At 38.8% G+C, this 26,077-nt stretch overlaps 1 protein-coding gene across 1 annotated transcript in view; it reads right to left on the bottom strand.

Annotated features, from left to right (window-relative positions):
• LOC107826003 (uncharacterized protein At5g08430) overlaps positions 1-26,077 on the bottom strand; it is a 45,743-nt gene that overhangs the window by 7,043 nt on the left and 12,623 nt on the right. The window contains exons 4-8 of the mRNA XM_075252501.1: positions 25,733-25,812; positions 6,930-7,117; positions 4,951-5,821; positions 3,425-3,534; positions 3,182-3,241 (exon numbers count right to left, since the gene is read on the bottom strand). Of these exons, the coding sequence (XP_075108602.1) occupies positions 3,182-3,241; positions 3,425-3,534; positions 4,951-5,821; positions 6,930-7,117; positions 25,733-25,812 (1,309 nt within the window). The remainder of the gene's footprint in view (positions 1-3,181; positions 3,242-3,424; positions 3,535-4,950; positions 5,822-6,929; positions 7,118-25,732; positions 25,813-26,077) is intronic.

Below are 26,077 nucleotides of genomic sequence, written 5' to 3'. Positions count from 1 at the left end.
TGCAGATTGAAGAAAGCCTTGTACGGACTTAAGTAATCTCCTAGAGCTTGGTTTGACAAATTTTGCAAAGCAATGATTTCCTTTGGTTACCAACAAAGCAATGTTGATCACACTCTTCATAAGACATCATAAGAGTAAACTCACTCTTCTCATAGTTTATGTTGATGACATATTAATGACAAGAGATGACAAAGAGGAGATGGCCCGATTGAAGAAGTTGTTGGCACATGAATTTGAGATCAAGGATCTAGGAAAATTGCAGTACTTCTTAGGAATTGAGGTTGCTAGATCAAAAAGAGGAATCTTTTTTTCTCAGAGGAAGTATATTCTGGATCTCTTGAAAGAAACTAGTATGACAGGTTGCAGACCCGCAGAATCGCCCGTTGAAAGCAATCATAGGTTACAAAGCGGAGTTGGAAAGTCGGTCGATAAGGAGAGATATCACAGGTTGGTTGGAAGACTCATTCATTTCTCCCACACTAGACAAGACATAGCCTATTCAGTTAGCATGGTGAGTCAGTTCATGCATGATCCCCGAGATTCTCATATGCAAGTTGTCTTTCACATTTTGCGATATCTGAAGTCTGCTCTAGGGAAAGGTCTACTTTTCTCCAAACATGATCACCTCCAAATAGAAGCCTTTACAGACGCAGATTGGGCTGGATCTCTGAATGTCAGAAGATCTACATCTGGTTATTGTACGCTCGTAGGAGGAAACTTGGTTACTTGGAGAAGTAAGAAGTAAAGTGTAGTTGCTAGATCAAGTGCGGAGGCAGAATATAGAGCTATGGCCCAGGGTATTTGCGAACTGCTTTTGGCTACAAAAGCTACTAGAGGAATTGAGACTGTGAAAAAGGAAAACTTTCCTTGTACTGTGGCAATAAGTCTGCCATAAGTATAGCTCATAATCCAGTCCAGCATGACCGAACAAAGCATGTGGAAATTGATTGACACTTCATCAAGGAAAAAATTACAAATGGTGTCTTGAGTGTGTTTCATGTGCCATCGGAAAAACAATGTGTTTACCAAGGGTCTCAACAAACGGACATTTCATACATTGTTTGTAAGTTGGGCATGTGCGACATCTTTGCACCAACTTAAGAGGGAGTGTTGATTGGCTTAATTATTAGAAAAGATTTGATTCTGATTGAGATTTGATTTTATTCATGTAAATTGACAGTAATTTAGTTTCTTCCTAAAATAGTCATAGGACCTAGTGTATAAATGCATTTGCTTAGGGACGTAAAAACTAAAAAATACACGAAAATACAAGAAGTCTTTTCTTCTTCTCAAAAATCTACAATACGCAATACATATAATAATCATATTCCATGTGGGACTCTATTTATTTACAGAACTACTAACTATCTAAGAGAAAAGGAAGCCAAAAATGAAGTGGACAGCTTGCTAGGCAGTATGGGACAGAGAACCAAAAATGAAGACAATACCAAGTAGATTTAATATTTGTTGCGACTCGGGAGACCACGACTGAAAAATACCTCACCACCCTCCCCACAAGTAGAGATTCATTTTACATCATTCATAATACGAGAAGGATTTAGAATTTAAAATCTTCACTCGATTCTAACTAGTATGAACAAAATTCTTAACACATAAATTCCTCCATTACCTTGTTATTTTACAGTCAGACATGTTTTTCTTTGAAAAGGAAGCCAAAAATGAAGCGGACAGCTTGCTAGGCAGTATGGGCTAGCGAACCAAAATGAAGACAATAGCAAGTAGATTTAATATTTGATGTGACTTTGGAGACCACGACTGAAAACTACCTCACCACCCTCTCCTTGCAAAATGGTTATGGAGGTATAATTTGGAGGAAACAGCTTTAAGAAGAAGGGTGATACAAGAGAAGTATGGCCATGGAAGACTTTGGTGCACCAAACCAGTATCATCCCCATATGGAGTCGGTGTATGGAAAACAATTCGGGGACAATGAAGGTTCATTGCTGATCATTCTATTATCAAGGTTGGAAATGGAAGACGAGTTCTCTTCTGGTGTGACACATGGTTTGGGCACACTCCTCTAAACGATCAGTTTCCAGACTTATATAACATTGCTGCGAACCCAAGAATTTCAGTAGCAGAAGCAAAATCCACACATGGGTGGAATATTATTTTCAGAAGGAACTTAAATGACTGGGAGTTGCAAAGTGTGGCAGAATTCTGGGAGACCTTAGAAGCCTTCTAAGGTCTCCCTGAAGAGGAAGATGTTTTAATGTGAAAGGGTCACAAATCAGGAGCCTTTTCAGTGAAATCTGCTTATCATTTCATCAACATTACTACAAATTTGGAGGGTCAGGGCGCTCACAAAAGTCTTATGCTTCACATGGTTAGTAGCAAGGGAAATTGTTCTAACTCAGGAAAATCTTATTAGGAGAGGAATACAGCTGCAAGCTAGGTGTAGTCTTTGTGGCAAAGATGGAGAGTCAGTTTCCCATCTCTTTATACACTGTCCAGTCACTACTCAACTTTGGCATTTCTATCTTAATTTGGCTGGAATCTCATGGACAATGCCCAATAACACTGCATATCTTCTAAGTAGCTGGAACAATGGAGGTGCAAATATTAAACAGAAGAAATGGTGGAAAGTAGTTCCTGCTTGCATCTGGTGGGTCATATGGAAGGAAAGGAATGCTAGAGTTTTTGAAGATAGGCCTAGCTCTTACCAGAAAATTAAGCTTAATTGTTTTTTGTTATTTCATTTTTGGTGCAAAGAGAGCTATAGGGAGGATGCACATTCTTTACTAGCTTTGCTAGAAGAAATGTAATCGATCAAAATAGGCTACGCAGTCTCAGATCTTTTGGGGCCTGAATGTGGCTCACACAATCTCTTGTAAATATTTTACTCTTTTATAAAATTTGTTACCATTATCAAAAAAAACAACACAAGGATTTAGAATCGAATAAAGATTGTAAATCACTTAGCTATTCCTGGATTCTCCATTGTGATTTGAGATACCAATTTATAGCGCTAAGAGCAATAGAGATGAGGCTGGGAACCACACTTTCTCTAAGGTGTAACTGGAAAGAGCACTTCTTTTTTCAGATGATTCAACTTTCTTTTGGGTGAAAATTTCTAAATAAGACATTCACACATTAAAAGGTTTCTGGATTAAGATTAAAAGTAATAAATATATCAAATAAAAGGCAATAAAGCACCTACCACAGTAAGCTTTTTAAGTAATCCAGCTTTCACCTTCTCTCTTAAATCTTCACATTCTTCCTGACAAGGAAATGCCAAAAGTAAAAATACATTTAAGGGACAGCCAAGAAGGCTCCTTAAGCACACAGGAACACACGTAACAACTTAAAATTTTACAAAGAGTAGATGCTCTGTCCTATGCTGAATCCTGTAAAAGTTCTAGAAGGCAATTAAAGCGATAGAACTTGAGATCAAGGAGGATACCAATGTAAAATCATCATCTGAAAGCATGCTCAAGCAAGTATCTCTGAACGTATTTGAAACTTGAAGAAAAGTCTCATTTTTGCCCTTACCAATTGAGCCTTGCTTGATGCCTGATAATGCAAAGCAATATCGGTATGGAAAACTTCAGGTCTTAAGAAAGATGTAAAGAACGAAGAGATCTGAGAATGAATTGCATGATTATTCCCGCAAGCATGTTGAGGTTTTTATAGTGTTTACAAGTAATCCTAAAAGGAAACAAAAGTATGCAAGTAATCCTAAAAAGAAAAGAAAAGTAACTCCTAGTAATTCCTATTCCTTTTTTTTTTTTTTGATAAGTCTACTAATTCCTATTCCTATTTACATACTTATATGGATTCTAAACCTTTGCTATATATACAAGGAATAGGATCTTATAATATTAATAATATTCTAATTCTTAACAAAAGATAATGGTCTTAAGTATAAGTCGGACCAGAATAACATCTCTATGATTTTTTTCTTATTAATCCTTTCCCAAAATTATTTAAATTGCTTCAATCTTTGGTTTGTGTCAGTTTAGTTTCAAGCTTTACCTTCTCAAAGACAACTATTTTTCACAAGGGTTAGGTCTAGCGGCCAATAAGCTGGAGTGGGCCATGGCCAATGGTAGACCAGGGTCCAGATCTAATTTCAAATAGAGAGAAAAAAAAAAGCTAGCTGATTCATTACCCTCTATCTAAATCTTGGGGGACGGATTTAATCGTAGCTGTATTGTGCAATGGCTTCTCAGCACTTCCAGAACAAACAGAGATGCTAAAGAACTCAAGAAGAACAAAAGTTCTTGAACAGATTTTGCAAGGACAGTGTAAACAGAGAGAAATATAGAGAGGGAACCTGCAAATTCTTTATTCGGATCTACAATTCAATTAAGAATCGTATTTATACACAAGATGATTCCCTGGCTAAGGCCCAAAGCAAATAATATCTATCACTAGGGGTTGGCTCTTGCAACCTTGGGTGATGGTGAGGCAAATCTCAATTCAAGTGAGTTTAGGCGAATCCCATATCTTTGAGATGATGGTGGGGCAAATGTAAGTGAGGACACTGAGTCCTAAGGGGGTGTATGTGACATTCTAGGCAAATCCCACATTGACAAAACACGGAAAAAATGTTGGGTATATAAGGAAGCAAGCCTTAAAACTCTAATGACACATTTTAAAATTGTGCGAGCCAAAGCCCAAAACGGACAATATCACTAGTGGATTGGGCTCAACCTTGAGGCCATTAAGCTTCAAAGTTAGCAGTGCAGTCATAAAGAGTTAAGATGCTTGAACAAGTTATCCATGTCATGAAAATACAAATTATACTAAGCAAACAATCTTAAGGAAATATGGGAACAACCTAGTCAAAATTGATATCATATTAGCAAAAAATTGGGAAAGAAAGTATCCTCATCATGCATTTTTCAGACTTCTGCATAGCATTCTACCAAAGTGTCAGCAACTAATTAAAACTAACCAAACTATGAAGTCGTTTGTTAAAACAACCTGTGATTTGCACAAGCTGATGAGAGTTTCTCTGGCTGTAATCGCATGGATCTGACTTCACCCGAACAAAACTTCCTATAATCTTGTTTTCATTTGATTGCAGCAGCTTGATCATCTCCAGCACCAGGCTCTTCTTCAAATAGACAAGTTTGATATTTTCAGGGACCAAGGCTGCAAATTGACTCGGAGCTGGAGTAAGATACTTCTTTGTCAGTTTCTTGTTTGGATCTGACTTTTTGCCCATTTCAGAAGCCACCAATATTTCCCTGTCATTTTCTTCAAGAACATCATCAAGCTCCTCTTCTTCCGAATTCTCCTCATTTTCGGCAAAGTGTACTTCAAGGAGCTTATATATTCTGCCTATGTTAACCTTTTTCTTACCTAAGACTGTTTGTAATCTAGCATCACAAATTATCCTCCTCTTTTTTACTGGATCACAAAGATCATGTTTTTTTACATAGTTATTTATTAGTAAGGACACATCATGTTGGGATAATGTTTCACTAGTATCTTGACCAATAAACTGAAGAAAGTCAACTAGAGCTTTTGACCCCCATCCAACAAATTCCTTTTTCTTCGATTTGACTTTTCGTTGCAATTTTTGTTGCTGAAGTTTATATCTCTTCTTTTTACATCCTCGCTTGTGAGGTTTCCCATCATTCGAACCTTCATAGTCAGAAACCAGCTGCTCATCCACTTCTTCACTACCTTCATCTGAATTAGAGGTTGGTTGGTACTCATTGTCCCTGTTCAGTCGATCTTTAGCAGCAAAAAGACTGCTTTTGTCAAATCTTTCTTTTTCCTTGACTGTTTCATAATACTCTCTAAACAGGCCTTCATATGTCTCCCGGTCTCTAAGGTTGACACTTTCCTGGAATGTAATAACCATTCACACAGGAATGACAATCAAATACTTACCAAGAAGAAGGTAAAAATATGAGCAAAAGAGAGAAACAAGATAATAGCAATAATAAAACAAGACTCCTGTAAATGCATGTTACCATTTAGATGATTGCAATGAGTAGAGAGAAGCAAAATCCATGCAAAATCTACTTGTCAACTTGTTTTCTTGATAGAGACAGTAATCTGTGTAATTCTGCATATGCACCTAGGTGCCTATTTACAAATAATAAGTTCATTCTTCTGGTAAAATTCAGGACAACTGATCAACATTAACATGTCAACAGAAAATGGGCATTATCATACATAACACTTTCTTAGCTCATCTCCATAGTGTGTAAACTTTCCTTTGAAGGATATCATATTTAAGCATGCATTGCGGAGTTGCTAAATACAGGGTGAATCACAATAGTTAGTTATAACTATTGTCACCTCACTTCTACTTTGGTAGCTTCCTTCAGTAGCCTCCAAATGCAACCTGGGAACAATGGAAGAGTTTTGCCACCAACTAATAATTGCTCTACCTAATAATTTAACTGAAAAATTTGCTCCATCTAATAGGTGCAAAACTAGCTAATCACTATAGCCATACCCCTTTTGTTAGCTCTTTCTAGAGCAATACCATTACCAAGCTTAATTTGGCTGTTAAATAGACGGTGTAACACAAGTCATCAATTACAACAACTATCACCTCCCATGCTGCTCGATAGACTACACTTGCTCAAGTGACAGGAAGCCTAACATGAGAAAATTTTAGGAACCAACTACATGACTATTCAACCCAACACCCCTCAAATTTAGCTAATGATAGTCCCATGCATACATCCTTCTTCTCTTGTTAACGCTGGAAACTTTCAACTTCAATATTTTGCTTTTATTTCCTTCTCTTATGAATAAAAGACAAACGTATTTGCTTTTCTAAATTGTCATACTGTGAAGCTTAGAGCTCTAGACATTGACTTATTGAATTTTGTCAATTTCCCATGAGTTGCACAGATAACATTCCATAACAACAGTCAGCAATTAATAAGTAGCGACACATGTAGTTTGAGAAATAAAGGCATAATTGTCATCCATACCCCTTCAGAATCAACATCCATGTTTTCTTCCACAAGTAAAGCAAGCTTTAAACAGTCATTGCAGAATCCATACTTCCCTTTAATATGGGCAAATTCTGTATAAAGGATGCAGCGATTGCATAGAGCATTTACACAGCAATAACAATGATAACTTGAACTTCTGTGGCAAAATAAGCAACTGTGCCATCCTGGAATATAGTAAGAACGTCATTACTTTGAGCCAGCTATTATCAACATGAAACAACATTGACACTAAGGAATAAGATAACTAATGGAAGAGTAAATAAGAACTCAAACCCAACAAATTCCAATGTAATCTGATGTGTTTCAGATAGACATGATACTCTTATGTACTTTTGAGTTTCAGCCAATCTTAGTTGTATGGATAAATAGAAGACATATCTTGGCCCTCGGGCCAAAAAGTTGAATTACACTCTGATTATCTTCACTGCTGCAAAAAATAGTAATAACCCTCCCTCCCTCTCTCTCTGTGTACCTGCGGGTAACTGTTTTATATCTGTTTATACAGATATGGTGAGACCATCAAAACGAATAAAATTAGTAAATTACTTAGCCTGATAATAAATAAAAAGTAGGTTAAGATCAGAAAATAAATTTTAAAAAATAGACGATTTCACTATGCCTTTGCACATTGGTGAAGAAATACAAGCTTTGAGAAGCTTCCCAGCAAAAATATTGCAATCCTCCTATGTTCAGACAATTTGCAGAAAAAACTCAGAAAAGATTAGCATGTAACGGTGTTGCTAAAGGTGAAAAATAGAAATGCACCAATTTCCATGGAGCTTTTAGTGCAAAGCTCTACTAAAACAAGAGCTTTAAGGATGAAAGATGCAAATGAAGAAAACACACACACACACACACACACACATATATATATTCAACGGAAGAGAAACTAACTAAAGCACAAACAACATTTTTTTTTTAAAAACCAACTTGAGCACAAACAACTATTACGCAAGTATATCAAACAAAACTCATGTAAATGAACTTCAAAAATCATTTTTACATTCTAGTCAAAGGCATCGATACTTTTTTAAGTTTCTAAATCAGGTCTACTGACTAATTTCTTTTACTAAATCTCTAGTTTCATACTCCAAATCAAATAATTATGTTTGCTTAACAAAAACAACATAAATGTATATATACACACACATATATATAAAGAGAAAGCCGATATAGAACCCTGGATGATTAGGGCACATGCCTTAGCGCCTTTGGGCATGCACTAAATCGCTGTCTAAGCAAGACGAAATGTCTTTTAAGTTTATGCACCTCTTAGCCTTTAACAACAATGGCTAGTAATTTACTTCATCATTTGTACTTGACAAAATCAATATAACTAATTATCTCTTAATGCCACAAATTCAGAAACATTATTTTAATTGCATTTTGCGTGTTTGATTTAGCTCGTACATCGATCAACCATGTAATTTGCTGGAATTTTGCTTTTTCGTGATTTACGTGCTTATCTTATTAATTTATAAAATATTAAAATTAAATATCCTTAGGGCTTCCTCTCAATTTCGCCCTGTGTCGGGTAAAACACCCAGCTTAATGCCCTTGTATTTTAGAACACTACAAATATTGGGTAACAAATCACTTTTCTCTAGTATCTCCTTTTGACAGTTTCTTCCACCAGTCATATTGGCTAATGGTAAACCATGGCAACTAGAATTGGTCAAGTCACACCACTTCCTTTTTTAACCTTAAATTATGTACTTTATGTTCCTAGTAATCCATTTTCATCTTATATCAGTTAGCCATTTAAGTCGTACATTAAACTGTTCTGTAACTTTCTTCCATGATCCAATAGTCACACACGACAGCGATGGGGCACAGGTGATTGGCACCAGTGATGAAGGACTCTATTACCTCACCCTTGCTAGCACTTCTACTCCCAGTTACTGATTCTCCGGAATTACTCCATTGATGACTAGGACATCCTAGCTAATCCAAACTTCAAAAGATGGTATCTTGTTTGTCTAAGTTGTCTATTTTGAAGTGTGAGTCATATCAAATTGGAAACACACCTGTTCCCAGTTTCCTCGTCGTCCTGATAATAAAGTATTCTTCTTTTTCTTTAGTGACATCTGACATTTGAGGCCTTATTTGAGTTGGTTCCACTTTGTATTTTGTTTTTTTGTTAGTGTCATTGATGACTACTCCAGATGTACTTGGATTTTCTTAATGAAACATTGTTTTTTTTATAATGGTAACATTTTTTATAAAAGAGTAAAATATTTACAAGAGATTGTGTGGGCCACATTCAGAATCAAAAGATCTGAGACTACGTAGCCTATTCTGTTCGATTACATTTCTTCTAGCAAATCTAGTAAAGAATGTACATCCTCCCTATAGCTCTCTTTGCACCAAAAATGAAATAACAAAAAACAATTAAGCTTAATTTTCTGGTAAGAGCTAGGCCTATCTTCAAAAACTCTAGCATTCCTTTCCTTCCATATGACCCACCAGATGCAAGCAGGAACTACTTTCCACCATTTCTTCTATTTAATATTTGCACCTCCACTGTTCCAGCCACTTAGAAGAGATGCAGTGTTATTGGGCATTGTCCATGAGATTCCAGCCAAATTAAGATAGAAATGCCAAAGTTGAGTAGTGACTGGACAGTGTATAAAGAGATGGGAAACTGACTCCCCATCTTTGCCACAAAGACTATACCTAGCTTGTAGCTGAATTCCTCTCCTAATAAGATTATCCTGAGTTAGAACAGCTTCCATTGCTACTAACCATGTGAAGCATAAGACTTTTGTTGGCGCCCTGGCCCTCCAAATTTGTTTCCATGGCCATCCTTGAGTAGGATTAGAAGTAATGTTGATGAAATGATAAGCAGACTTCACTGAAAAGGTTCTTGATTTGTGACCCTTCCACATTAAAACATCTTCCTCTTCTGTGAGACCTTGGAAGGCTTCTAAAGTCTGCCAGAATTCTGCCACTTTGCAACTCCCAGTCATTTAAGTTCCTTCTGAAAACAATATTCCACCCAAGTGTGGATTTTGCTTCTGCTACTGAAATTCTTGGGTTCACAGCAATGTTATATAAGTCTGGAAACTAATCATTTAGAGAAATGTGCCCAAACCATGTGTCACACCAGAAGAGAACTCTTCTTCCATTTCCAACCTTGATACTAGAATGATCAACAATGAACCTCCATTGTCACCTAATTGTTTTCTATACACCGACTCCATATGGGGATGATACTGGTTTGGTGCACCAAGGTCCTCCATGGCCATACTTCTCTTGTATCACCCTTCTCCATAAAGTTGTTTCCTCCAAATTATACCTCCATAACCATTTTGCAAGGAGACTGTTGTTCTGTGCCTTTAGGTTTCTGATACCTAAACCACCTGCCTGCTTTGAACACAAAAGAGTATCACATTTGACTAAGTGAATAGTCTTTTTCTCACTATTTCCTTGCCAAATAAAATTTTTTCTTAGGGAATCAATCTTTTTCCTCACCTTACTTGGTATTGGGAATAAGGACATCACATAGGAAGGCAGTGCATCTAAGACACTATTCACCAGAGTCACCCTACCTCCAAGTGACAAGTATTGACTCTTCCATGTTGAAAGTCCTTTTTCACTCCTTTCAATCACCCCTTGCCAGAATTCTTACGACTTGTTTTTGGATCCCAAAGGAAGGCCTATATATTTAGTAGGTAGGTTCTCTATTCCACATTCCAAGATATTAGCCAAATTCTGTATATTTGGAACTTTATTTACCTGATATAGCTTACTCTTTCCCTAGTTAACATGTAAGCCTGCAACAGCTTCAAAGGTTGTTAATATCAGTCTGAGATGAAGCATCTCTTCTGGTTGAGTTCCCATGAAAATGAAAATGATAGAGTCGTTTTTGTCTGTTAGACACCTTGAACCTATTGATCCATCCATTTGACTTTGCAGTGTTGATCATCTGATTCAACCCTTCCATTGCCATCAAAAACAAAAAGGGGGATAAAGGATCCCCTTGCCTTAACCCCCTTTCTAAGAGAAAAAACTTTGGGGTGAGCCATTAATCAAGATAGAGAATTTTACAGTGCTAAGACAGAAACGGATCCAGTTAATCCACTTAGTTCCAAAGCCCATATCAGACATTAATCTCAGGAGTAACTTTCAGTTGACATTGTCGTAAGCCTTCTCTATATTCAGCTTGCATAGAACACCTGGGATTTTGCTTTTGAGTCTAGAGTCAACCACCTCATTAGCAATAAGAGAAGCATCCATGATTTGTCTTCCTTTTATGAAAGCCATTTGATGACCTCCAATGAACTTGTTAATTAAAGCCATTTGATGACCTCCAATAAGCTTATTAATTACAGTCTTCAGCCTTTCAGTTAAGACTTTGGCTATAATCTTGTAAACACTTCCAATCAAGCTAATTGGCCTAAAATCTTTAAGTTATCTAGCCTCATTCTTCTCAAAGTATTCATTAGAGTGCAAATTCTTAAGGGTCAACATGACATCTTCCTTGACTGTTTGGCCAGCATTTCTGAAAAAAAACACATGGTGAAGGCATCAGGGTCCTGGTGTTTTATCTTAAGCATAGGACTTGAGGCATTCCACCACTTCCTGTTCTTCAAACTCTCTTTGTAAACATAAACGTTCCTCCTCTGTTAGAAAGGTCCCCCTATCAAGATTGTAATTTGGCCTCCATATTTCAGGTTCAGCAGCGTACAACTTTTGATACAAGTCTATGATTTCCTTCTTGATTTTTTCAGAGTTTGGGGTCGTTTGCCCTTGCACCTCCAGCTTATCAATGTGATTTGTTAGTTTACAGATATGTATAGTGTATTTTTGTCCCACATTGGAAGAACAGTAATATCTCTTTGTAGTGTATAGCTATAAATAGGGACCTTTTGTATTGTATTTATTATCTAATATCAATAATATATTTTCTCCTGTGCTTTCTCACATGGTATTAGAGCGTTAGTGAGAAACCCGTCGTTGTGCATCATTCCAGCGACTTCCGGGAAGAAAGACCTCTTCGCCGTGCAATTTTCCGGCGACTTAGAAGGCTGTCCGTAAGCAAATCACTTTTTGTTGGTGTTGTGCAAAAACCAATACCACCACAAGACTCCTCAGGCTCCGGTGACCAAACCCAGTCAACCCCACCGGAAAACAAACGTCCACGCGCCCTCACGCGCCTGGAAAAAAAAATTCTGGCGATATCTGACCCACGCGCCGGAGCGTGAGCACTGTTCCGGGCAGATTTTGAAAAAGTTCCAGTTGAACAGTAGGATCGCTTGGTAATTCCGATCCTACCCTCACTGGTTTTGTTTCATTCCGATAACTTTGAGTTTTTCCGTTAGCTACAGTAGATTCCGGCGTGAACAGTGTTCCGGCGCAGAACAGTGTTCTGTTTTTACTGTTGTAACCAGTGTTTTCAAGCTATTTTTTTAGTTTTCTCACCGGAGTTACTTATTTCTACTATTTCAAGTTAACCCTACTACTACAAATTGTAGCGACATGGGAACCGATACTTTGAATAGTCAGATGGTTTCTTTAGCAGATTATATTGAGTTCATTCAGTACAAAGCATGTAAGCAGACATCTCGTAGCGACATGGGAACCGATGCTTTGAATAGTCGGATGGTTTCTTTAGCAGATTATATTGAGTTCCTTCAGTACAGAGCATGTAAGCAGACATCTTCTGAGATAGCTTCTGTTGTTCAAACAGGTAATAGCGTGACTTGTTTCTCCCAATCTTCATCCTCTGAATCTTGGGTCATTGATTCAGGTGCATCAGATCATATTTCTGGTAACAAATCTCTTTTCACTACTATTTCGTATTCTCAATCTCTTCCAAAAGTCACAATGGCCAATGGGTCTCAAACCATGGCAACTGCAATAGGTCAAGCAAGCCCACTTCCTTCCTTACCTTTAGATTCAGTCCTTTATGTTCCCAATAATCCTTTTAATATCATAGTTGTTAGTCGCTTAGCCAAATCATTTAAATGCGCTGTTTTATTTCTTGATGACCATGTTTTTATACAGGAACGCAGTACGGGCAGATCATTGGTACCGGGCGTGAATCAAACGGACTTTATTACCTTATCCTTGCTAAATCACATGGACTCACATCTTGTCTTCCTTCTACAACTTGTCATGTTACTGATTCACCAGATTTATTACATAAACGGTTGGGACATCCCAGTTTGTCAAAACTTCAGAAAATGGTATCTGGTTTATCTCACTTGTCAGCTCTAGAGTGTGAGTCATGTCAGCTCGGTAAGCATACTCGCTCCCATTTCCCTCGGAGTCTTGATAATCGAGTAGAGTCACCTTTTACTTTAGTCCATTCAGATGTTTGGGGTCCTAGTCGGGTCAGTTCCACCTTGGGATTCTGCTACTTTGTCAGTTTGATTGATGATTATTCCAGGTGCACTTGGATATTTTTGATAAAAAATCGATATGAGCTGTTTTCTATTTTCCAGACCTTCCACGCTGAAATTCAAAATCAATTTGGGGAATCTATTCGCATATTTCGTAGTGATAATGCCCGAGAGTATTTGTCTTCCCCATTACAGCAGTTTATGAAATCTCATGAAATTATTCATCAAACATCTTGTCCGTACACATCTCAACAAAATAGGATAGCTGAAAGAAAGAATAGACATCTTATTGAAACTACTCTTACCCTACTCATACAATCTCATGCTCCGTTGCTTTTTTGAGGGGATGTAGTTCTTACATCTTGCTATCTTATTAATCGTATGCCATCTTCAGCTATCCAGAACCAAGTTCCATTCTCTGTCATGTTTTCCAACTTACCTTTGATCTCTCTTCCACCTCGTATCTTTAGAAGTACGTCTTTTGTCCATAACCTTATTCCAGGAACAGATAAGTTAACTCCTCATGCTCTTAAGTGCGTATTTCTGGGTTTCTCGAGAACACAAAAGGGATATCGATGCTACTCTCCTGACCTCCAGCGGTACCTTATGTTCGCTGATGTTACCTTCTTTGAAACTCAATCATACTTCACAGGTTCAGGTCATCACTTAGATATTTCTGAGGTACTACCAGTTTCATCTTTTGGAGATTCAGTCACTCCAGCTCCACCACCTACAGCTCCAGTTGTAGCTCCACCACCTATAGCTCCAGTTGTAGCTCCACCACATATAGCTCTGGTTCCACCACCTACAGCTCCAGTTGTAGCTCCACCACCTATAGCTTCAGTTCCTCCACATAATCCAGTTCAACCTTCTGCAGCTCCACCACTCTTGACTTATCATCGTCGTCCACATCCAGCATCAGGCCCAGGTGAATCACGCCCCGCATCAGATTCTGCACCTACTGCGGACTTGTCTCCTCTTAGTCAACCAATTGCACTCCGCAAAGGTGTACGATCCACACTTAATCCTAATCCCCACAATGTCGGTTTAAGTTATCATTGCCTGTCGTCACCTCATTATGCTTTTATATCTTCTTTGTCCACTTTTTCTATCCCTAAGTCTACAGGTGAGGCACTATCTCATCTAGGATGGCGACATGCTATGATTGACGAGATGTCTGCTTTACATGAGAGTGGCACTTGGGAGCTTGTTCCTCTTCCTGCAGGTAAGTCTACTGTTGGTTGTCGTTGGGTTTATACAGTCAAAGTCGGCCCGGATGGCCAGGTTGATCGGCTTAAGGCTCGTCTTGTTGAAAAAGGATATACTCAGATTTTTGGGCTTGATTATAGTGATACTTTCTCTCCCGTGGCTAAAGTAGCATCTGTTCGTCTCTTTTTGTCCATGGTTGTTGTACGTCATTGGCCTCTTTATCAGTTAGACATTAAGAATGCTTTTCTCCACGGTGATCTTGAGGAAGAAGTTTATATGGAGCAACCACCTGGTTTTATTGCTCAGGGGGAGTTTAATGGTTGTGTATGCAGATTGCGCAGGTCACTATATGGTTTGTGTGAGAAGGCACGGGAGAAAATATGTTATTAATATTGGATGATAAATATAATACAAGAGGTCCCTATTTATATCTATACACTACAAGGAGATATTAATCCTCTTCCAATGTGGGACAAGACTACACTATACATATCTATAAACTAACACTCTCCCTCAAGCCGGTGCATACACATCATATGTACCGAGCTTGTTACACATGTAACTAATACGAGAACCAGTAAGAGACTTAGTGAAAATATCTGCTAGTTGATCATTCGACTTTACAAACTTTGTAACAATATCTCCTGAAAGTATTTTTTCTCTAACAAAGTGACAGTCGATCTCAATGTGTTTAGTCCTCTCATGGAACACCGGATTTGACGCAATATAAAGAGCAGCTTGGTTATCACACACTAGTTCCATCTTGCTGATTTCTCCGAACTTTAACTCCTTGAGCAACTGCTTGACCCAAACTAACTCACACGTCGCCATAGCCATGGCCCGATATTCGGCTTCGGCGCTAGATCGAGCAACTACATTCTGTTTCTTGCTCTTCCACGAGACCAAATTACCTCCTACTAGAACACAATATCCAGACGTAGAACGTCTATCAAAAGGTGATCCTGCCCAATCAGCATCTGTGTACCCAACAATCTGCTCGTGGCCTCGATCCTCGAATAGTAATCCTTTGCCTGGAGCTGACTTTATATACCGAAGAATGCGAACAACTGCATCCCAGTGACTATCACATGGAGAATCCATAAACTGACTTACAACACTCACCGGAAAAGAAATGTCAGGTCTAGTCACAGTGAGGTAATTCAATTTGCCAACCAACCTCCTATATCTCGTAGGGTCTCTAAGAGGCTCCCCATGTCCAGGCAGAAGCTTAGCATTCGGATCCATAGGAGAGTCAATAGGTCTGCAACCCATCATTCCAGTCTCCTCAAGAATGTCTAAGGCATACTTCCGCTGTGAAATAACAATACCTGAGCTAGACTGAGCGACCTCAATACCTAGAAAATACTTCAATCTGCCCAGATCCTTAGTCTGGAAGTGCTGAAAGAGATGTTCCTTCAGATTAGTAATACCATCCTGATCATTACCAGTAATAATAATATCATCAACATAAACCACTAGATAAATACACAGATTAGGAGCAGAATGCCGATAAAACACAGAGTGATCAGCCTCACTACGAGTCATGCCGAACTCCTGAATAATTGTGCTGAACTTACCAAACCAAGCTCGAGGGGACTGTTTCAAACCATATAGTGACTTGCGCAATCTACACACACAACCATTAAACTCCCCCTGAGCAACAAAACCAGGTGGTTGCTCCATATAAACTTCTTCCTCAAGATCACCGTGGAGAAAAGCATTCTTAATGTCTAACTGATAAAGAGGCCAATGACGTACAGCAGCCATGGACAAAAAGAGACGAATAGATGCTACTTTAGCCACGGGAGAGAAAGTATCACTATAATCAAGCCCAAAAATCTGAGTATATCCTTTTGCAACAAGACGAGCCTTAAGCCGATCAATCTGGCCATCCAGGCCGACTTTGACTGCATAAACCCAACGACAACCAACAGTAGACTTACCTGCAGGAAGAGGAACAAGCTCCCAAGTGTCACTCGCATGTAAAGCAGACATCTCGTCAATCATAGCATGTCGCCATCCTGGATGAGATAGTGCCTCACCTGTAGACTTAGGGATAGAAACATTGGACAAAGAAGATATAAAAGCATAATGTGGTGACGACAGACGATGATAACTTAAACCGACATAGTGGGGATTAGGATTAAGTGTGGATCGTACATCTTTGCGGAGTGCAATTGGTTGACTAAGAGGAGACAAGTCCGCAGTAGGTGCAGAATCTGATGCGGGGCGTGAATCACCTGGGCCTGATGCTGGATGTGGACGACGATGATAAGTCAAGAATGGTAGAGCTGCAGAAGGTTGAACTGGATTATGTGGAGGAACTGGAGCTATAGGTGGTGGAGCTACAACCGGAATTGTAGGTGGTGGAACTGGAGCTATAGGTGGTAGAGCTACAACTGGAGCTATAGGTGGTGGAGCTACAACTGGAGTTGTAGGTGGTGGAGCTGGAGTGACTGAATCTCCAAAAGATGAAACTGGTAGTACCTCAGAAATATCTAAGTGATGACCTGAACCTGTGAAGTATGATTGGGTTTCAAAGAAGGTAACATCAGCGGACATAAGGTACCGCTGGAGGTCAGGAGAGTAGCATCGATACCCCTTTTGTGTTCTCGAGAAACCCAGAAATACGCACTTAAGAGCACGAGGAGCTAACTTATCTGTTCCTGGAGTAAGGTTATGGACAAAACAAGTGCTTCCAAAGATACGGGGTGGAAGAGAGAACAAAGGTAAGTGGGGAAACAAGACAGAGAATGGAACTTGGTTCTGGATAGCTGAAGATGGCATACGATTAATAAGATAGCAAGATGTAAGAACGGCATCCCCCCAAAAACGCAAAGGAGCATGAGATTGTATGAGTAGGGTACGAGCAGTTTCAATAAGATGTCTATTCTTTCTTTCAGCTACCCCATTTTGTTGAGATGTGTACGGACAAGATGTTTGATGAATAATCCCATGAGATTTCATAAACTGCTGAAATGGGGAAGACAAATACTCTCGGGCATTATCACTACGAAATGTGCGAATAGAAACCCCAAATTGATTTTGAATTTCAGCGTGGAAGGTCTGGAAAATAAAAAACAGTTCAGATCGATTTTTTATCAAAAATATCCAAGTGCACCTGGAATAATCATCAATGAAACTAACAAAGTAGCGGAATCCTAAGGTGGAGCTGACCCGACTAGGACCCCAAATATCTGAATGGACTAAAGTAAAAGGTGACTCTGCTCGATTATCAAGACGTCGAGGGAAATGGGAGCGGGTATGCTTACCAAACTGACATGACTCACACTCTAGAGCTGACAAGTGAGATAAACCAGATACCATTTTCTGAAGTTTTGACAAACTGGGATGTCCCAACCGTTTATGTAATAAATCTGGTGAATCAGTAACATGACAAGTTGTAGAAGGAAGACAAGATGTGAGTCCATGTGATTTAGCAAGGATAAGGTAATAAAGTCCGTTTGATTCACGCCCGGTACCAATGATCTGCCCGTACTGCGTTCCTGTATAAAAACATGGTCATCAAGAAATAAAACAGCGCATTTAAATGATTTGGCTAAGCGACTAACAACTATGATATTAAAAGGATTATTGGGAACATAAAGGACTGAATCTAAAGGTAAGGAAGGAAGTGGGCTTGCTTGACCTATTGCAGTTGCCATGGTTTGAGACCCATTGGCCATTGTGACTTTTGGAAGAGATTGAGAATACGAAATAGTAGTGAAAAGAGATTTGTTACCAGAAATATGATCTGATGCACCTGAATCAATGACCCAAGATTCAGAGGATGAAGATTGGGAGAAACAAGTCACGCTATTACCTGTTTGAACAACAGAAGCTATCTCAGAAGATGTCTGCTTACATGCTCTGTACTGAAGGAACTCAATATAATCTGCTAAAGAAACCATCCGACTATTCAAAGCATCGGTCCCCATGTCGCTACAATTTGTAGTAGTAGGGTTAACTTGAAATAGTGGAAATAAGTAACTCTTGTGAGAAAACTGAAGAAATAGCTTGAAAAACACTGTTTACAGCATGAAAACAGAACACTGTTCTGCGCCGGAAACACTGTAGCTCGCCGGAAAATTCCAAAGTTGTCGGAATTTGTTGTAACCAGGATGGATAGACTCGGAATTCCTTTGTGAGCAAGCTGTCCTGAAGAAATATTTTCAAAAAATGGCCAGAAACGTCACTGTTCACGCCGGAAAAATATAAAAGTGGCCGGAATTTGATTTGAATTAGATGGGTAGGCTCAGAATTTTGAGGAGAACACACTGTCATGAAGAAGCTTCGCGAAAAAATAGCCGGAAAGTGGCCGGAACCCTCGCCGAAAAAGTTGTTTCCGGCGCGTGGAGGAGCGTGGCGGCTTTTCTGCCGGATAAAATTTCAAGGGGTTGGTAGTAGGAGGGTGATCTACCTGATGGTGGTGTTGGTTTTAGCACAACACCGACAGAAAGTGACTTTCACTTAGACAAGCCTTAGGTCACCGGAAAAATTACACGATGACTAAGTTCTTTCTTCCCGGTTAACGCTGGAATGACGCACAGCGATCTTTTCTCACTAATGCTCTGATACCATGTGAGAAGGCACGGGAGAAAATATGTTATTGATATTGGATGATAAATACAATACAAGAGGTCCCTATTTATAGCTATACACTACAAGGAGATATTACTCCTCTTCCAATGTGAGACAAGACTACACTATACATATCTATAAACTAACAGTTTGAAACAGTCTCCTCGAGCTTGGTTTGGTAAGTTCAGCACAATTATTCAGGAGTTCGGCATGACTCGTAGTGAGGCTGATTACTCTGTGTTTTATCAGCATTCTGCTCCTAATCTGTGTATTTATCTAGTGGTTTATGTTGATGATATTGTTATTACTGGCAATGATCAGGATGGTATTATTAATCTGAAACAACATCTCTTTCCGCACTTCCAGACTAAGGATCTGGGCAGATTGAAGTATTTTCTAGGTATTGAGGTCGCTCAGTCTAGCTCAGGTATTGTTATTTCACAGCGGAAGTATGCCTTAGACATTCTTGAGGAGACTGGAATGATGGGTTGCAGACCTATTGACTCTCCTATGGATCCGAATGCTAAACTTCTACCTGGACAGAAGGAGCTTCTTAGAGACCCTACGAGATATTGGAGGTTGGTTGGCAAATTGAATTACCTCACAGTGACTAGACCTGACATTTCTTTTCCGGCGAGTGTTGTAAGTCAGTTTATGGATTCTCCCTATGATAGTCACTGGGATGCAGTTGTTCCCATTCTTCGGTATATAAAGTCAGCTCCAGGCAAAGGCAAAGGATTACTATTCGAGGATCAAGGCCACGAGCAGATTGTTGGGTACACAGATGCTGATTGGGCAGAATCACCCTTTGATAGACGTTCTACATCTGGATATTGTGTTCTAGTAGGAGGTAACTTGGTCTCCTGGAAGAGCAAGAAACAGAATGTAGTTGCTCGATCTAGTGCCGAAGTCGAATATCGGGCCATTGCTATGGCGACGTGTGAGTTAGTTTGGGTCAAGTAGTTGCTCAAAAAGTTAAAGTTCGGAGAAATCAGCAAGATGGAACTAGTGTGTGATAACCAAGCTGCTCTTCATATTGCGTCAAATCTGGTGTTCCATGAGAGGACTAAACACATTAAGATCGACTGTCATTTTGTCAGAGAAAAAATACTTGAGATATTGTTACAAAGTTTGTAAAGTCGAATGATCACTTAGCAGATATTTTCACTAAGTCTCTTACTGGTTCTCGTATTAGCTACATGTGTAACAAGCTCGGTACATATGATGTGTATGCACCGGCTTGAGGGGGAGTGTTAGTTTACAGATATGTATAGTGTATTCTTGTCCCACATTGGAAAAGGAGTAATATCTCTTTGTTGTGTATAGCTATAAATAGGGACCTTTTGTATTGTATTTATTATCTAATATCAATAATATATTTTCTCCCATGCTTTCTCACATGATTATATCTCCTATGTGCATTAGCCATTTTGTGGAAGAACTTCGTATTCTTGTCCCCTTATTTCAGCCATAAGGCTGGACCTTTGCCTTCATGCTGTCTCTTCATGCTTGGCTAACTCCTGAATTTCTAACATGAGGCCAGCCTTTTCCAGTAATTCTCCTTCAGTGAGCCTTTTGTTTTCTTGAATCTGATCAAAGACTGAGATGTTACTGAGAATTGTCTTCTTCCTTTTCTCTAGATTGTCATACTCCTTATTCCACTCTTTTATCTTAGTTTTGAGGAGCTTTAATTTGGTGGCTAGCACAAAATCTGGCCTACCAACAATCACAAATGAATTCCACCAAGTCTGCACTTTTGAGTGGAACTCTTCAACATCTAACCACCAATTTTCAAATTTAAAATAAGATTTGCTGAGTTCTCATTCCCCACATTTCAAAGAGAATGGTGTATGATCAGATATTACTTTTGGGAGAAGGCTCTGTCTAATAAAACTAAATTCCTCATCCCATTCCATATCTATTCTAGAAGCACATTCAAAGTTGTCACCTTGGTTCTAGGTGAACTGGCCCCCAGAAGTGGAGGATCAATCAATTCCAGTTCTTACACGGTTTCTGAAAAATCTGTCATTGCTCTACTGTATGGGTTCCTATTTTCCTTTCATTTGCAAATCTAGTGGTGTTGAAATCACCACATACCACCCAATTTCTATTACATAATCCTTTCATAGCACCCAACTCTAACCAAAGATCTTTTCTTTCCACTATCTTGCATGGAGCATATACCCTAGTCAAAGCCCATAAGAAATTATCTAACACAGAGCTAAAGTTACAAGTGATAGAATATCTTCCCTTTTCAACTAGTTCCCCCTTCCATTCTTTCTTATCCCACATAATTAAGATGCCTCCCCTTGTCCCTTCTGTTTCTAGCTATATATGATCAATCCACCTACTGTTACCCAGTTGTTTTGCAATACCATCACAGTCCCCCTCAATCTTCGTTTCTTGCAGACAGTAAATGTTTGCCCTCCATTCTTTGAAAGCTGACACTGTATCTTCTTTCTGGTTTCTTTTGATGTTACTGTTGTATAGTCTCGTGCCATCTTCTTGTGCCGAGGGTCTATCGAAAACAGCCTCTCTACTCCTCCGGAGTAGGGGTAAGGTCTGCGTACACACTACCCTCCCCAAACCCCACTTATGAGATTTCACCGGGTTGTTGTATAAAGCACCATACCACTTATCTTCATAATTTTAGCAATTTATGAATTCTCGTGGGATTATCCATCAGACTGAACCACTCAACAAAATAGGGAAGCTGAGAAGAAAAATAGGCATCTCAGTGAACCACTTGCAACTTGCTTCTACAGTCATATGTTCCGTTGCGTTTTTGGAGCAATGCAATTCTCACTGGCTATTAGTTGATTAATCGTATGCTTCCTCTGCCACCCAGGATCGTGTTCCACACTACGTCTTGTTCACAATCTCCTCATTTTTCTCTTCCTCCTTGTGTGTTTGATAGTACTTGTTTTGTTCATAACCAAACTCCTGGACGTGATAAGTTAGTTCCTCGATCCATCAAATGTGTCTTGGCTTTTCTAGAATTCAAAAGCATCATCGTTGCTATTCTCGTGAAGATACCAACTTAATTGGCACATGATGTCAACATATGTTACATTTTTTGAGATTCAGCCTTAATCAACTCTTTTTTCTTCTAAGAATCAGGTACATGTCCTAGCTTCCTCTCCTTCTACAGCACGCCACTACTGACATATTATCATCATCGCCAACATCCTCCACCAAGTGAACATGATTCACGGCATGTACCGAATTCTTCTCCAGCGGTGGATCCATCTCCTCCCGCTAACCCTCCTATCCTTGTTAAAAGGTATACGCTCTACTCGTAATTCTGGTCCAAAACACATGTTTGAGTTACAATTGATAGTCACCAGTACACCATGTCGTTATTTCATCCTTGTCTAGTGTTTCTATATCTTAATCTGCATGCAAAGCTCTCTGATCGAAGCAGAATTAGCTTTTGGGGATACAAGTGGTGTGGAGAGAATGTGTAGAGCATTGCCTTCCCCAACTTATACAGAATTTCGAAGCAGAAATACTTGACAGTGCAACAGATTCAGAGGATACAAGAGGGGAAATGATTTGGGATCTTAGATTCAGAAGGAATCTACAAGATTAGGAGATGGGCGAGTTCCTAAGCCTTGTAGAACTCCTTTACAAACAGAATATATCACATGGCATGCAAGATAGGTGGAGATGGGACATCAGTAGAGATGGACAATTCTCAATCAAATCATATTACTGTAAGCTTTTGGTGAGAGATGAAGTGGATTTTCCACATCTTTTGATTTGGATACCTAGAGTGCCTAGAAAAGTGTGATTCTTTGTGTAGTTGGCAGCTAGGGGAGCAATACTGATAGCCGAGAATCCAAGGAACAATAGGATCATGCATCTCAGTTGGTGCTATATGAGTAGGTGCTCGGGAGAAAATGTTGATCATCTCTTATTACATTGTTCAATTGCTACGCGCCTGTGGTGGGAGGATCTGAGTTGGTTTGATATACGGTGGGTTATGCCGAGTTCAGTGAAGTAGGCATATCATTGCTAGAATTTTAAAAGGAGAAAGAGAAGTCCCAAGGCATGGGATGTAGCCCCACTAATATGAGAGTGTTGGAAAGGGTCAAGAGAGATTTTGTACATGTGAGGAGTAGTCTCTTGCCTCTAGTTTCTTTTCGTTGCAATCATGAAGTCCTTGTTTGTATGGATGAGTGGATGACTTTTATAGAGAACCATATTTTAGTGTAGGTTTCTCTAGTTTCTGGTATACTTCTTGTATACAGGGATTTTTCTACATTAATAAAATTATTTACCTAGTCAAAGAAAAAAAAGCTCTCTATCATCCAATTTTGAAGCAAACTATGATTGGGGGGATATCTAATTTACACCCAGTGGTACCTGGAAACTTAGTGTAGGTTTCTCTAGTTTCTGGTATACTTCTTGTATACAGGGATTTTTCTAACATTAATAAAATTATTTACCTTGTCAAAGAAAAAAAAGCTCTCTATCATCCAATTTTGAAGCAAACTATGATTGGGGGGATATCTAATTTACACCCAGTGGTACCTGGAAACTTATTTCTTTGCCCCCAAGCAAATCTACCGTCAGTTATAGGTGGGTGTATATAGTGGAAGTCTATCCAAATGGTTAGATTGATCGTTTAGGGCTCGTTTGGTGGCAATAGGGTATACCCAGATATTTAGCTTTAACTATGGTGAATATTTTTCTCTTGTTACAAAAATTACATTAGTTAGGCTTTTCTTATCCACGACAGTTGTTTGCCATTGGCCCCTTCATCAGTTAGACATCAAAATGCTTTTCATTCATGTTGATCTCGATGATGAAGCATATATGGATTATGGAGCAAACATCGAGCTTTTTAAGGGGAATCTAGTGGGACTTGTATGCCGATTGAGCCGATCTTTATATGGTTTAAATCAACCCCCTTGAGCATGGTTTAGTTAAGTTTAGCACAAATATAAGGAGTTTGGCATGATTCGAAGTTAAACAAATCATTCTGTATTGTATACCTGATACCTCTAATTTGCGTATCTATTTGGTAGTGTATGCTGATGATATAGTTTTCACTGGCTCTAGAAGGTATTGACAGCTTGAAGGAACATCTCTTTCAACATTTCCATACCAAAGAGCTAGGTAAGTTATGATACATCTTAGGTATTGAAGTAGCTCAGTCCAGATCAGCCATTTTCATCTGAAAGTGTGCTCTCGATATACTTGAGGAGGCAAGGATGATAAACTGTAGACCTATCGATACACCTATGGACCCAAATGACAAGTTTCTTCCATGTCAGCGGAGCCTCTCAATGAACCTAGGAGATACGGGAGATCATTTGGGAAATTGAATTCTCTCAATATAAGACGATCTGATATCTCCATTTCAGTGAGTATGTCAAATTCCAGATTCTCCATGTGAAGCTCATTGGAATAAAGTAGCATGTGTTCTTCGGTATATTAAGTCTGCTCTAGGAAAAGTGCTACTTTATGAGGATTAAGGACACAAGAAGATTCTTGAACATACAAATGTTGATTGTTGCCGAGTCTACCTCTGATAGACGCTCTACCTTTGGATATTGTGTTCTAGTTGGAGCAAATTTAGTATCTTAGAAAAGCAAAAAGCACCTTGTGGTTGCAAGATCCGTGTTGAAGCGGGATATCAAGCCATGGTTGTTACGAGTTGTGAACTAATAGGGATTAATCAATTACTGAAAGAATTGAAGTTTAGAGAGACCACTCAGGTAGAACTTATTACTGACAATCAAGTTGCACTCCACATTTCTTCAAACCCAATATTCCATAAACCCAATATTCCATGAGAGGATCAAGCACATAGAGATTGGTTCAATTTGCGAGAGAAGATACTTTTGTCACAAGATTTATGAAATCCAATGATTAGCTTGCTAACTTATTTATCAATCTCTCCTAGGTTCTCGAGTTAGTTATACATGTAAGAAGCTCGGCATATATGACATGTATGCACCAACTTAAAGGAGAGTGTTAAGTATGTACATAGGGTTAGTGGGCCCACATTGGACAAGTGTAAATTACTAACTCTCAAAACATATGTATAAATAGATAGAGGCGTAAGGTGTAAATACCACGCATTCCCATATATTTTTCTCTCTCATGTTCTATATTTCTCACAACAACAACAAACCCACTATAATCCCATAGGTCTATATTTCTCAAAACTTGGATTATTTTATGAAGAATCACTCTAAAGTGTTTTTCCACTTTGTGCCTTTTTATGTTGAAATCAAAACATAATTCAATGTATCTACCCATATACCGAGAAGTTATAATGCTAAAGAATACATGAACTTTGTTTACTCATAGCTTCTTGTTCTCTCTTGAGATGTTCATTCGTCTCGGTGACTTCATCCAAGCATATACAATAAAGTAAGCAATACCTAATATAATGCGGGCCAAGTCAATGGAGTAGGAGATCAGTCCATATTGCTCTTTATTTTAATGAATACATGGTTAATGGCTAGAAAATGAATAGCTCGTTGCCTAAAAAGTACAATTCTTTTTCATTTTTCACTTGACTATTTGAAATGAATAACTTAGCAAAAGAAGAATCTCCAGACACACAACAAAAAAGAGAATATTGCAGTATCAGATTTGCTTGAAGAAAATAGAACAAGAGCTTACCGCATGTCCAGCGTCCATCACTTGTCAAAAATGAGTCATCTTTCCCCACACATAGAGGGTGATACGCTTTCAGGCATCGCCTGCAAAACCATCAATATGTTTATTAAACACTAAAGAGAGAAAATTGGTCATGAACCAAGTTGTGTAGTAAACTGCAGGGGCAAAAAGGTAAATTAATTAAAATGCATGCAAACTTCTTTAAAAGGGAAATATAGTCCCTAACGGAAAGAGTGAGAATGATTAAATTAGCTGAATGCCGCTTTTCTTATGGACTGTTTGTAGAAAACCTTTTTATACATTTGTCAAGTTAGATCACGAGCTTAGTTATTACTACCAATTAAACTC

This window comes from Nicotiana tabacum, chromosome 4, assembly GCF_000715075.1.
Source record: "Nicotiana tabacum cultivar K326 chromosome 4, ASM71507v2, whole genome shotgun sequence".
In the NCBI taxonomy this organism is placed as follows: Eukaryota; Viridiplantae; Streptophyta; class Magnoliopsida; order Solanales; family Solanaceae; genus Nicotiana; species Nicotiana tabacum.
The sequence above is the reverse complement of the archived record's forward strand: the minus strand, read 5'-3'. Positions and strand labels throughout refer to the sequence as shown.